Source organism: Rhinoderma darwinii, chromosome 1 (genome assembly GCF_050947455.1).
Source record: "Rhinoderma darwinii isolate aRhiDar2 chromosome 1, aRhiDar2.hap1, whole genome shotgun sequence".
NCBI lineage: Eukaryota > Metazoa > Chordata > Amphibia > Anura > Rhinodermatidae > Rhinoderma > Rhinoderma darwinii.
Window position 1 is genome coordinate 478,310,328 of NC_134687.1, and position 15,333 is coordinate 478,325,660.

The 15,333-nt window shown below is 42.8% G+C and overlaps 1 protein-coding gene across 1 annotated transcript in view; it reads left to right on the forward strand.

The window, feature by feature from the left end:
- ZCCHC8 (zinc finger CCHC-type containing 8) overlaps positions 1-11,759 on the forward strand; it is a 65,015-nt gene extending 53,256 nt beyond the window's left edge. The window contains exon 14 of the mRNA XM_075834140.1: positions 10,020-11,759. Within this exon, the coding sequence (XP_075690255.1) occupies positions 10,020-10,852 (833 nt within the window). The 3' untranslated portion in view covers positions 10,853-11,759. The remainder of the gene's footprint in view (positions 1-10,019) is intronic.
- Positions 11,760-15,333: the final 3,574 nt, after the last annotated feature.

The following is a 15,333-nucleotide window of genomic DNA, read 5'->3' on the forward strand; positions in this document are numbered from 1 at the left end:
TGGGAGCCTGGATGGCCGCGCGTGAAGGCTGCATGGCTCTGTAGAACGGAGCTTTATGGCCTCCATGTGCTGTTGCACAAGGTTTGTCATGTGCTGTATGTATAGAGATATTCTCCCCAGGAGGCAAAGCATCCAGAGGAGAATACATCATACATTCGGTATCCGATGAAGCATGCCATGACTTTTCTGTTTTGATGCGACTTAACTGTACCTGTGTTTTACCTACAACTTCATAGGTAGGCTTTTTCTGTTAAGGCCCCTCGCACCACTATGGGAACTCTGGTATTAGTCAAGTTTGACATTTTCTTTACCACTTAACACAGTAAGTGAGGGTAGACAAGCAGCCTTGTCTGAGATGTACCAGAATGGCCATAGCGATGTGTCTGACTCCCCACTCTTATCCAGGAATGAATATATCCGTACACCATCCGGATGAAGCATTAAAGAGTTTGTCCGGGATTATATTCTTCCAAAAGCAGTGCCACACCTGTCAATAAGTTGTCTGGTATTGCTGCTCTGCTCCATTGACGTGAATGGCTCTGAGCTGCACTACCACACGAAACCTGTCCACGGGTTGTTTGTTTTTTGAAGAAAGCAACTATGCTTTTGATAGTGGACAACTCTTAAGGTTCAACTCTGCAGTTATCCTCGCTTATGATTACGTTCATCTCCAGCATCAAACAGTAAAAAAACGGACTGATCAAAAAAACTACACGATTAAAACCTAACTTTTACTTGTCCTTTAAAAAAAAAAAAAAAAAAAATGCTATAGGGAAAACAAACTGACCCTGTTGAACTCTACCATGTTACCCTGCCTAAACAGGGCAGTGCCCCTTACTCAAGGGATGACCCCGACCTCCAACCTATACCCTAGACACCCTGTTAATGGCCTATCTGATTAAATAGTCTAGGGAATGGGTGGGATGTAAACACACAAGATTTCGTGTGATACCAATAAGTCAAAAAAAGACAAAAAAACAAACAGCAGTGCAGTATTCAAATAAATAACACATTGGCCTATATTCCTCAAGGATGGAATATTGTGTATTTAAAGTTGACTGGCTGCATTACTTTCAAATTTGATACAATACAAAGTCATTGTTAGTCAATTTGTAATTTGAACGACTAAAACCATACTGGATTACTAGAATAATACTAGATTACTATAATACCACTAGGTTTAAATTTACCGGAAATTTGCGGTGTTACTCCACGTGTTTAAATTCAATTTTTATTTATGAAATACATTTAGAGAATTTGCACAAATTAGCATTTTTCTCAATTTAAATGTCAATAAAAATGTGGGGTGGAATGTGAAAAAAAATAAATATTTTTTTAAAATAAATAACAAACGAAAAAATACCTGCAGTTTCGGAATTTGTTTTTTGGTTTTACATTGTGCACGTTGCTGTAGAAATGGCGTTAATTTTATTCTGCGGGTCAGTATGATCACAGCGATAACAGTGTTTTGTTTTTTTAAATTTTCTTTTGTTTTTACTACTATAACAAAATACAACAATTTAAGTCACCATATTCTGAGAGCCAAAACTTTTTTTTATTTTTTTTTAAATATATTTCCATTGAGCTGTCTGAGGGCTTTTTGCAGGCCAGCTGTCTTTTTGGTACCATTTTGGGGGACACATGACTCTTAATGACTGGTAATGGCAATTATTAAATTATTTTATTTACATTCAAAAGTTCCCTTATTTAACTTTTTTTATTTTTTTCCTCTGATCCCAGCTTTTAGAGCAGGGTGTATTATACAGCGGATACTCTCTTAATATGGAGCGGGTTCAGCTGCTGTGCCTTCTCCATTTTCCTTCCCTCACCCCTCCGACTATGACATACATGTACGTCAATTTTTGGGAAGGGATTAACCCCTTAATGACCAGCCTGTTTTTTAAACCTTAATGACCAAGGTATTTTTTACGTTTTGCCATTGTCTCCTAAGGCTGGGTTCACACGCGCATGTTCCGTAAAGGATGTAACGTATTTCGGCCACAAGTCCCGGACCGAGCACACTGCAGGGAGCCGGGCTCCTAGCCTAGTTCTGTACGACGCTAGGAGTCCCTGCCTCGCTTCGGGACAACTGTCCCGTACTGTAATCATGTTTTCAGTACGGGACAGTAGTTCTCCGGAGAGGCATTGACTCCTAGCGTCATAAATAACTATGATGCTAGGAGCCCGGCTCCCTGCAGTGTGTTCGGTCCGGGACTTGCGCCGAAATACGTTCTGTCCTTTACGGACGTAACATTCTTGTGTGAACCCAGCCTAAGAGCTATAACTTTTTTTTATTTTTGCGTCGACATAGCTGTATAAGGTCTTGTTTTTTGCAGGACAAGTTGTATTTTTTTAATAGCACCATTTTGAGGTACATATCTATTGATTTAACTTTTTTTTTGGGGGGGGGGGGGGGAATAGAAAAAAAGCAGTAATTTTGCCACACTTTTTCACGTCCTAAATCTACGTGGTTTACCATGTGGTATAAATAACACTAACTTTATTCAGCGGGTTGTTGTAGTAAAACATTCAAAATCTATACAAATTTGGTATCATTGCAATTCTTTTTACACAGTAAAAACGCTTTTTTTTTTTTTTTTTTTTTTTTTTTTTTCTTTTCTCTTCAAAATTATTTGTTTGTCTCCCTATTTGAAGAGCCATAACTTTTTTTTTTTTTTTTTTTTTATTCTGCCAATGCAGTTGTGTGAGGGCTTTTTTTTTTTTGCGTAAAGACTTGTCGTTTTTATTGGTACCATTTTGGTGTAGATGCGACTTTTTGATTACTTTTTAAGTCCGGATTCACAGAAAACAGCAATTTTTTTCCATAGTCTTTTATTTCATTTTTTACGCTGTTCACCGTGCGGGTTAAATAATGTAATGGCTTTATAGTCTGGGTCGTTACAGACGCAGCGATACCAAATATGTGTAACTTTTTAACTTTTTTATTTTTTTTAACTTTAAACTTTTATTTTTTTTACTAGTCCCACTAGGTGACTTTACTATGCGATCATCCGATTTCTATTATAATACACTGCAATACTTTTGTATTGCAGTGTATTACTGCCTGTTTAAAACGGACAGGCATCTGCTAGCACATGCCTCTGGCATGACCTAGCAGGCATTCAATACAGGCAGACCTGGGGGCCATCGGAGACAGACACTCGGTGATCTTATCGCCGATGGGATGAGAGGGAGCTCCCTCCCTCTTTCCAAAACTACTCCGATGCGGCGCACGCTATTGAGTGACACATCTGAGGGGTTAAACGGGTGAGATCTATACTTATATCGATCTCACATGTTCGAGCAGGGACGCCCCCAGCTCTCGACTACATCTGGCAGCTGAAAGCAGGGAGATTTGACAGCTCCCTGCTCGGTTTATTTATTCTGATGCAGCACCATAAAAAGACTTATGCATCAGAATAAATTCCATTAGTGGCCGCCGTGAGAAGGCGTATTGGCGGTCACTAACGGGTTAAAAAGGAAAAACAAAAAAAATGTAATTGTGTGGTTTTTCCTGAGTATTTTTGTTATATGGCAGGTTGGTAAGTTGGCACGCACTTCAGCATTACCGACCTGATATTAAATGTTTTGTATAATTGTAGAAATACCTAAAAGAGGACCAGCACTTTAACAAGAATATATATATTTTAAGTATTCCCCGGTGGGACACCGTTGCATGGGTATAGGTGGCTGAAACTAGGTAAATATAAAAAGTGTGGCTCCACCCAGTGGTCTGTACTCTCTGCTGAGCACTAAGATCCTCAGATTTAGCCTAGTGTCTGTAGGAGGTAGACATGTCCTGCACTTCAGGCAATTTTGCTAGATTTTATTTATTTTTATTCTTTTTCAGGTGCAGGGTGCAAGTTCCTCTTGGTGACTCCCCTGCAGGCGCGGTTTCAGTGGATGCCTGCCATCTTGGTGGATGTTCCCCGCCTGGTCACCCAGTCCCCTACTACTACCCCACTGGTGGTTGAGGATGCCAGACAGCCACACTATGTTTATATGTTTTCCGAAGGGGTAACAGGTTGTTCCTGAAGATGACTGACAGGTTCGCGCCCCGCCCTGCCATTGGGAGCTGCTGTGGAAGGGAAAGGAACTATTCTGACTTGTCATTGGGCTTTACAGCATTCTGATATAATGGGGGGTTTTATTCAGAGAGGTTATCCTGCCTAAGGGGTTTCTAACACTTATGTGCTGGCAGACATACGTTCTCGTCAGGGTTTTTTATTTTATTATTCAAGCCGTGGCTTTCCACCGGCGGTGCCATTAATTTAGGCCCCCACCTTTTGGTTCTTTGGTAGGCTGCAAGATGGCCATACTCCTGCCCGCTTTCCTCTCTACCCCGCCGTTTTCCCATGCGGTGTCTGACGTTCTGATTTGTCGCCAGGCGGGACCTGAGTCGCATGCCTGCACTGTCCAACCAGCACGGTGCGGATTTGGCTGGAGGGGAGGGGTTTTTACTCAGACGCTCTTCACTCTATCACCGGTAGTGAACGCTATAGTACACTAAGCTGGTCTACTGAAGTTGTACAGTGCTGGAAACATTCCTGCTTCACGGGGGGACACCGCACCTAGCAGGTCTGGTAGTATGGCCATTGGCTATAGTGTTTGAAGACCTATCGGGAAACAAAAAAACGAACAAAGGGCTATGCCCCTAAGACTCAACCCTCCTTCCCCGCCATTGTAATGCTATTTAAATGTGTGCAGTGCAGTACAAAGTTTCCATGCATGCATTCAGGCTGACCCAGTCTATGTTCAGTTCCCTCCGTCTAAACCCCCACAGGATTACCCAGCTCCCATGGTTGGTGAACATATTATCCCCCAATGGGGGGCTTACCTCACCCAGGCGGTTGATAGTCTCGACCTCCTCTTAGGCCATGGCAGATGCCTTACAACGCCTTCCTCAGCAGTTAGCATCTCAACTGTCGGACCTCTCTCAGGCACCACAGTCCATTCAGGCCCCCAGACATTCTTCCCTGGATTTCACTCGTTTCAGTTCTCCCAGTGCCTCCCGCAAGCCGGCCAGGAAATAAAGGAGATATCATTCTTCCTCTGATTCCTGTTTGGACATAAATTCTGCAGGTGTACTTCATTATTTTTATTCAAAAGACTTATCGGAACCAGCTTCTTCAGGGGATGTGTCTCTGCGTATGATCCTGCTGAATCCTCTTACAACGAGTTATTATTGCATCACCACAGGCAACCCCTTCTGGTCTGAAGGGTTTTGACGTTTTGTTTTCTGATCAATGGAAACCTCTTGACCGGTCTATGCACATGTCAGAGTGTGCGGACGATATTTCCTTTCTCTAGATGAGCTGACTATTTGGCAATACGCTCAAAGGTAGATGCTCCCATGGCCCACCTTCATGAAAATACTACCTTACCAATTTCAGATGCTTCCGCCTTAAAGGATCCAATTGATGCCATAGTGGAGTCTATGGTAACGGCCACGTTCAGCGCAGACACTGCTTCAGTCAGACCCTCTTTTGCCGCATATTGGGTTAACTTGGCTAGTATTGAACTAGCTACTCCACTACATAATGCAATTGATTTCAAGAGACTCTGGTGGATACTTCCCTGCTAGCTGCACAGCTTTTGCAGATTTCTAAATATATCTGAGATCTTTGTACAAGCTGCCCAACGATCGGCTAAGACCATTTGGACTACGAACTGGGATACGGACAGTGCCTCTAGGAAGGTTTTCGCCCTTCCATTTTAACAGGACCTCCTTTATGGCCCTGACCTGGTCCAACTCCTTTCTGAAGCGACAGGAGCACTTTAGTTGTCAAAGGCAACGCCCAGTCAGAAGACAAAGGTGGTTTCGGTACTTATCTCCACGTCAGAGGCAGAACTGACGTAGCTCCCGTCCCATCTGAGCACAGAGACCTTCCGGTTTAGAAACTCCTGGCAGCTCTGCAACACACCCTCTAGACCTTCTCTGGCACAACATGCTTTCTCACCCGAGCTGCTCTCCTTCCAGGAGACATTGCTCAACGACGCCTGGATTGAGGGAGGTTGTTGACCGGCTGCAAAATAGTTTTCTTCTTGCCCTCCTGTTCGGTTTTTCCTGTCAACGCACCTTTCAAACAGGATAACTTGCACAGTCTCAACATTACACTGGATTGTTTTCACAGAGTCGGTTGGCTGATTAACAGTCCGATACTCCATTCTCCGAGAAGGAGTGAGAGATAAAGATGATACTAGATACATGCAGCCAGTGTATACCTACCCAACGCCAAGATCACCACTCTCTCACACAGGGAGTGACCGTAATCCACAGAAATACTCCTTGCTCTATCTGCTTCTGCATTAAAGTCTTGGACAATTGCCTCAATCTTTGAGGCAGTCCCATTAGCTTAATTTCACTCCTGATCTCTACTGCTGGCGATTGGGACAAGTCACCAGACTCCTTGGATCTGATGATCCATCTGCCCATTCAGTCAAGGAGCTGATGTGGTGGATGTCTTTCCCCAACATCTCAGGGAATACCCTTCACAACTCTCTGCTGGCAAGTCATCACACAGACACAAGTTTGTCCTGCTGGGGGGCGGTCTTGGGAGGCTTCACAGTCCAGGGCACCTGGTCCTACTCTGAAGCTCCGTTACAGATCAACATCTTGGAGCGGTGTGCCATCTTCCTGGCCCTGTCTCACTAAATGTCTCATCTCCGGGGTCTTACAGTGCAGATACAGACCATTCTACTGCAGGGGCATACCTCCATCAGGGAGGTACAAGAAGCAGGATTGTATGGAAGGAATCTGCCAGGATCCTTCAATGGGTGGATAAAATGTCCCAGGAAACTCATCCGTGCACATGCGAGGAGTAGACAATTGGGAGACTGATTACCTTAGCCGGGAACGCCTGGATCACGGAGAATGGTGTCTTCATCCACCGATTTTTTTTATTTTTTATTTTTACCGAATTTGCATGTGGTGGGCTTTCCCGGATGTGGATCTCTTCGCCTCTCAACTCGATCACAAGGGCCCAGACTACGTCACCAGAACCAGGGACCACAGGGCTATAGGAGCAGACGCTCTGGTTCTCTCCTAGTCAGCCTCTATTTTTTTTTTCGCCCCCTTCCACTCGTGCCTCGATTGCTGAAGAAAGTTAAGGATGCAGGAATTCCAGCCATTCTGGTGGCCCCAGACTGGCCTCGCAGAGCTTTGGTATGCGGTTGTCATGCTCCTATTAGCAGATGCCCTGTGGCTACTTCCCCAGCGGCACAACCTCCTTTTTAAAAGGCCATTGTTCCAACCTGCTTTTACTTCGGCTGCATTTGACGGCCTGGCTGTTGAAACCGTGGTTTTGAAGTTCAAAGGTTTCTCTGATCACACCACCTAAAATAAGCCAACCATCAGTTTCCTCCAGGTGGGTTTGGAACTGGGACTCATATTGGCAACTCTAAAAGGGCACGTTTCAGCCCTGTCTATTCCTTTCCAAAACATTTTGACTTCCCAACTAAGACTCTCTTGCAAGGGGTCGCACATTGTGCTTCTCGTCTGTCACCTATCATTTTCTGTCTCCATCTGGTCCTTGACCCCTTTCTCTCCTTGTGGCGATCACCTCTATCCGGGGTTTTCTAAGCTGGCAGCCTTGTCCTGGAAACCTCAGTTTACGTTTTTGTTTCTTTAATTAGGACAAGGTGCTTTGCTTCCTAAGGTGATTTCCTCCCATCTTAATGAGAACATTGTCCTTCCTTCGTTGTCCTAGACCTTCTCGTACACGAGAACGTGCCTTACACTGCTTGGATGTCCGTCTACAAAGTCCTTCCGGAAGTCTGACTGCCTATTTGAAGCCAGGCCACCCTTACAAGGGCCCTCAGGAACAACGATGGCCACCATTGCTAGCTAGATATGGTTGGCAATTAAAAAGGCCTACTCTGCTAAGGGTAGCGAACCTCCCTTCCAGGTAGGGATGTCACGATATCAGAATTTGGACTTCGATACCGATACTTAGTGTAGCATTGCGATACTCTATACCAAAACGATACTTTGCCAACAATAAAAAAAAAACGTGCCTCACATTAAGGGCAGATTCAGACGAACGTTGCGTTTTTGCGCGCGCAAACAACGCGGCGTTTTGCGCGCGCAAAAAACACTTGACAGCTCCGTGTGTCATCCGTGTATGATGCGCGGCTGCGTGATTTTCGCGCAGCCGCCATCATAGAGATGAGGCTAGTCGACTCCCGTCACTGTCCAAGGTGCTGAAAGAGCTAACTGATCGGCAGTAACTCTTTCAGCACCCTCGACAGTGAATGCCGAACACAATATCGAGAAACCTGTTAAAAAAAAAAAAAAAAAAAAAAGTTCGTACTTACCGAGAACTTCCCTCCCGGCCGTTGCCTTGGTGACGCGTCCTTGGTGACGCGCCTCTCGACATCGGGCCCCACCTCCCTGGATGACGCGGCAGTCCATGTGACCGCTGCAGCCTGTGCTTGGCCTGTGCTTGGCTGGAGCTGTCACTTGGACTGAATTGTCATCCCGGGAGGTCAGACTGGAGGAAGAAGCCGGGAGTTATCGGTAAGTCAGAACTTTGTTGTTTTTTTTTACAGGTTCATGTATATTGGGATCGGAAGTCACTGTCCATGGTGCTGAAACAGTTTAACTCTTTCAGCACCCTGGACAGTGATTATCTCCTGACGTCGCGTACCGGAAATTTTTTTGCCGGGTTCGGCCAAAACGAGTTCGGCCGAACCCGGTGAAGTTCGGTTGTCCGGGTTCGCTCATCTCAAAGACACTCCGTTTGGATGTTTGGAAACAGAAAAGCACGTGGTGCTTTTCTGTTTACATTCATCCTTTTGACAGCTGGTGCGCTGTTTCAGTCGGTTCGCACGGAAGTGCTTCCGTGCGACCTGCGTGGTTTTCACGCACCCATTGACTTCAATGGGTGCGTGATGCGCGAAATCCGCGGAGATATTGAACCTGTCGCGTTTTGTACGCAGCGAACAAACGCTGCGCAAAAATCACGCACTGTTTGAACTGCCCCATTGACTTTTATAGGGCTGTGCGTGGCGCGCGAAAAAAACGCGGTCTGCACGCACGAAAATCACTCTCGTGTGAATCCCCCCTAATTGTAATTAACCCCATCGTGTTTCTCAGTCATAATGGACAACATTGGGTTAATGTGAGGTACATGATTGGGTTAACTAGTATTAATGTGAGGCACATGGAGGTTCAAACTTCATAATGCCTCAAGTGAAAGAGCAGGGTTTTTTTTGTTTAACAGCGTAAACATCATAAATGACGCTATAAATTTGTTATTGGGGTCATGACTATACCGAATGTGTATTTTATGTATTGAGACTTAAATGTTCGAAGTGGTCTTTTTTTAATATATATATTCATTTTTTTTTTTCTTAACATTATTTTTTTTTTTAAACTTTACTGACATAAATACTTTCTTTGGCTTCTGCTGATGCCAGATGAGGTTTAGGCTGCTCACATGGCTATGATTTCGTTTTTCACACCCTTGGGAACTGCTTTAGGACGTCTCATGGTACTGTGTACCCCAGTCAATACTTTAATGCGAAAACAGGATTTTTGTACTTACCATTAAAATCCCTTCTCTTTGAATTCACTGGGGGACACTGGTCCCACCTGATTTTTTTTTTTTTTTTTTTTTTATTGTTTTGGGCTTCTTGAGGTTTCTTTTCTCATTGGAAACCTATGTTAAACCTTCTCTGCTCTCCTACTGCTCTTGGTACAAACGGAGTCCACAGCAGAGGATATAGCCCACTGGGCGGAGCCTATTTTTATTTTTATTTTAAAGGTTTACCTAGTGTCAGCCTCCTAGTGACACAAGCCTATATACCGTCACCCAGTAAATTCAACGAGAAAGGGATTTTACTGGGAAGTACAAAAAATCCGGTTTGTAAAATGGAATTCACTGATTTCTCTTTTTGGAATAAAGTACATGTACTTGTTGTTTCTAGCTAGTGTGTAATAATGCTAATGATGTATCTGTAGCTTAATTACTATACATGTTTTTGTTTTTGTTTTTTTTTTTTTGTTTTTTTTTCAGATCTTGATACATCGTATAGCTCACCTTCCCGAGGGTTTAAGTTTCAGCCACCTCTTCCTCCTGGATCTCCATATAGTACCCCACCACCACTACCACGTGGAACCCCTCCCTCAACTCCTCCAAATTTCATACCCCCAGCTCCACCAACACCAACTCACCCACCCCTTCCAAAGGGAACTCCACCACCGACTCCTTTTAGAGGCTCCCCACTACAGTCAAGAGATGGTTCTTTACAAACGAAGGTGCTGGATTCTATGGATGAAGACACTTTGACTTTGGAAGAACTGGAAGAACAACAGCGTTTAATATGGGCAGCTCTGGAGAATGCAGAAAGCACAAATAGCGATTCAGATATTCATACACCATTAAATGGTAATTCTGTTTCCTCCTCCCCAAGAGGAGCTGAAATAAACAGTAACACAGAAGGGAAAGTTACTTGCCAAAATAATGTTAAAGAATCAAACAATTCTGATCTCCCCATAGAAACAGTTGGAAAAGAATCTAATGAAACTGTCCCTCAGTGTACTGAAGATGAGAAACCCTTGAACACAGAAGCTAATGGGAATACTGATGTCCAGGAGATGGTTCTTACAGAGCCCATTGACCCTGATGAGCACAAGCAGAATACTGAAACTAAAGATGTTACAGAAGAGGCTGCATATATTGACACTTCTCCTTCTAGCACTAGAATTCCAGATAGGAGTAAGTTTGCAGAAGGTATTACTCCATTTGAATTTGACAATATGTCTGAATCAACTGGTGTTTACCTTCGTCTTAGAGACGTCCTAAAAAATTCCCCACGAAACCACCAAAAAATTAAAAAGGGTCTGTAACAAAATTGTTATGTGAGGACTGATTTATTTTGTTTTTTAATTGGAAATATTTCTATGGCCCTTTGATCATCCAGTTTATTAGAAGAGAACATTCATATAGATGTACAGCAATTTATACAAACAGACCTTGTATACATTTTTTTATCAGATCCATTACTGATGAGTATTAAGAAAACAATTGCTAGTTGGCTGGTTCTTCTAAGGTGTTGATTTTTGAAGTTAAAAGGTATTAAACCTCTCCTTTAAAAGAAAGTAGTCATATTTCTTTTGTATTCTGTCTTTTATAACCTGTCTTTTAAAGGAAAAAAGACTTACTGTTATGACCTCAAATAGCTTGTTATGTTAGCATATTTTTATATTACTTTCGAGGTTTTGTTAACGTATCTAATATGTTCGTTTTGGGTTTTTTTAAGGCTGGAATGATTTGCTGTTTTACAACTCCACTTTTAAATGATATTTTTCTTTTTAATTTTGAATCACTGTGCATATTGGATATATATATATATATATATATATATATAAAAAAAAATCCCATTTAATGTCCGTGGCAAATTATGAGTAATAGGGTGGGAATGTTAGATAGGAAGCAATACTGTTTGTACAATTTCATTTTAGCATTTTGGAGTTTAAAGTAGAAGGTAGGGTGGATTTTAATTTTTTTGTACACTTTATTTTACAATGTACATTTGAGATGCAACAGATCTGTTTAATATATTGAATGCTTTTAAACAATCTAAAAGTTTTACTGTTAAGTTCAAAAATGTCCAAATTAATCCAGAATTAACTGTTAAAATTATTTTTCTACATTGTTAGAGGATGTTTCAGTTTTTAATGCCACCGCTACCATTTTCTAAGACTATATCTCATAAACTTACTGTGCACCCATCATGGCATACAGAGGTTTAATAAATGGGATTTCTAAAAAATGACATGTCTTGCTTGTGGATTATTTTCTATGTTAACTAGGCTACACTAATATTGTATTATATAATATTGTATTGGCCTATAAAATATGGTCTTGGAAGTATATTTTTTTTTTTCTTACTGAAGCATGTAGACTTGTTTAGGGCTTTGCAGGATGCATGCTAGCCTTGTGATGAGGGAGAATGGGGTGTCAGTACATTGTGTACTTTGATCAGGCAAGCTACCCAGAACATTCTAAGGATACATCTGCATGTACCATATTTGCTGTGGGAAATTTTTACCGCTCACCGGTACCTGGTAACCTGCGGTGACAAATCTGCACCAATTTGAGATTTTCCTGCATAGTGTCTTTTTACTAAAAAATTGTATGTGATTGGTTTCATTAGTCATGTGTTGACATTCCCTCACTAGAGGCTGGGATGTGCAGACACCAACAGAAGTGTTGCCATAGGAGGTCCTGGAAAGGTGAGCGATGTGTGTAGTGTTTTTTTTTGTTTTTTTTGTGTTTTTTTCACCTGACTGCACCGGAGAGACATTCCTTTTTAGCTGGACAGGAAGCCTGATGAGATCAAAGAACACACCTCTCCACCCACCCAGTCAGGTTTCCTGTCCTCTGGATGGGGTTGTCCTGTGGATCAAGACTCTCTCCAGGAATTCAGACCCTCCAGCAGGTACTCGCCTGTATTCCTGGAGGTATTCTGAAGTCTCTAAGGGAGCAACCTTAAGCCTGGGGCTGTTATCCCCCCTCCTGTTCCGGTCACCGCTTCCCTCTATGGAGGCAGTAAGCTCCTGCTGTGGGTGGGGTCTCCTCTGGGGGGAGAAGATCCTCCTGGGGTCAGGTCTGGCTCCAGTTTAGAGAGTGAGCCAAGACTTGTGGCCCAGCATTGGGCCGCTTCCTGCTCACTGCAGTTACTACTTCCGCTCGCGTTGCGCAACTCTTTCGGTAGGAGTGACACGCGGACGTCTAAGGAAGTGGTGTTCTGGCGGACCAGTTGGGGAGGAGGGGCTACAGCGCGTCACAGCCTGGGAGCCTAGGCCTATTTTAGGCTTGAACCAAGATGGCTCCTTCTCCAATCAAGCAATCCGTATGGAAGCTCCAGGAGAAGCAGCAGGACATGCTGAGCGATGAGACCCAGCAAGATCCTCCAGTCCTGTACTTTTAAACGGCATGGGATCTTCTAGGAAGCATGGTAGGACAAGCCTTTTTTTTTTTCATTTAATTTGTATATTGCAGGTTTCCTAGGTCAGAGAGGGTCCCAGGAAAAAGTTGGACAAGACTTGCAGCAGAGAATGTGCTATGTGTTGTAGGAAGCTAGCATCCTCTTGTCAGAGACGTTTATGCCAGTTATGTTAAGATAAGGTCTTGGTAGAGGAATCCACCAGCCTTGCCACAAGCATAAAAGATATGGTGCGAACGGAGGTTAAGAATTACCTTCGATCCCTTAGAAAGAAACATGATCTTCCTAGCACCTCATCTGGTAAGACAAGACAGGGCCCTAGGTGTTTCTATCTCTTCTAGTGAAGAGATATTTGAGGAAAAGGGGGAGCTATGCTCCTCTGAATATTCCTCTGACAAAGATGGAGGGGGGAAAAAAAACCTATTTCCAGCTAAGAATGTGGACCAACTTCTTCAAGCAGTCTGGGCTACTGACCATTAATGACTCTAAGGAACCCCGGTCCATCCAGGACATTGTTTGAGGGCCTGGGTCCTGGAAACTGGACTTTTTCTATTCTCAAAAATGTGGCCAGCCTCATTAGAAGGGAGTGGAAGAACCCTGACAAAGTTAGGCATTCCCAAAATTTTGAGCGGAAAATATCCCTTTTGAGGATGAATTAAGTAAGGACTGGGATAGTTTTCCCAGACTGGATGCCCAAGTAGCTAAGCTATCCAGGAAAAATGCCTTTTGCTTTTGAAGATCTGGGTTCCCTCCCAGATCCTATGGATAGGAAGGCAGACTATTACTTAAAGAGGACCTGGGAAGCAGGGGCCTTTAAACCTGGTATTACGTCCACATGTGTAGCCAGGTCGCTCAAAATCTGGATAGCTCAACTGGAGCTTCATCTCAGACCACTCCTGGGGATCAGGTATTGGCTTCCCTCCCGGTTTTGTCTAAAGCTGCAGACATTTTGGCTGATGCCTCAGTTGACCCGTCTGCTAGATCTGCAGCCCGATCCAACTCTGCCAGAAGAGCTATATGGCTGAGGACATGGAAGGGAGATGCAAGCTCAAAAGGGAAACTTTTTGTTCTATCCCTTGTCCAGGAGATTTTTTTGTTTGGTCCTCCACGGTATGCTCTCCTGGAAAAAAAAAAAACATCTCACAAGAGGAAAGCGATTCCTACCCAGAACAAACCAGACTCCCTTCGTCCTAGGTAGTTTAACCCCTTCAGGACACAGCCTGTTTTGGCCTTGTGGACGCAGGTGATTTTTTCAAATCTGACATATGTTAGTTTATGTGGTAATAACTCTGGAATGCTTTTACCTTTCCAAGCGATTGTGAGATTTTCTCGTGACATATTGTACTTTACGTCTGTGAAAAAATTTGGTCAATAAATGCAGTATTTATTTGTGAAAAACACCATAATTTTGAGAAAATTTGCAAAAAATAGAATTTTTCTACATTTTAATGTATCTGCTTGCAAAACCGATATTAATACCACACAATCGTTACTAGCTAACATTTCCCATATGTCTACTTTTATGTTTGCATAGTTTTTTGAACGTCCTTTTATTTTTCTAGGACGTTACAAGGCTTAGAACTTTAGCAACAATTTCTCATTTTCAAGAAATTTCCAAAACCTATTTTTTCATGGAACTGTTCATTTCTGAAGGGGCTTTGAGGGCCTTATATTTTAGAATCGCCCCATAAATCACCCCATTTTAAAAACTGCACCCCTCAAAGTATTCAAAATCGCATTTTGAAAGTTTCTTAACCCTTTAGACGTTTCACAGGAATTCAAGCAAAGTAGAGGTGTAATTTACAAATGTAACTTTTTTTGCAGAAATTCACTTGTAATAGAAAAATTTCTGTAACACAGAAGGTTTTACATGAGTAACGCAACTCAATAGTTATTGCCCAGATTCTGCAGTATTTAGAAATATCCCACATGTGGCCCTAGTGGGCTACTCGACTGAAACACAGGCCTCACAAGCAAAGGTGCACCTAGTGGATTTTGAAGCCTCCTTTTTATTAGTTACTACAGTGTTCCAAATTATTATGCACATTGAATTTAAGTGTCAAACATTTAATTATTAGTTTTTTCAATTAAACTCATGGATGGTATTGTGTCTTAGGGCTCTTTGGATCATTGTAATCAATCTCCGACACCTGTGATTAGTTTGCCAGGTGTGCCCAATCAAAGGAAAACTACTTAAGAAGGACGTTCCACATTATTAAGCAGGCCACAGGTTTCAAGCAATATGGGAAAGAAAAAGGATCGCTCTGCTGCCGAGAAGGGTGAAATGGTGCAATACCTTGGACAAGGTATGAAAACATTGGATATTTCAAGAAAACTTAAGCGTGATCATCGTACTGTGAAAAGATTCGTGGCTGATTC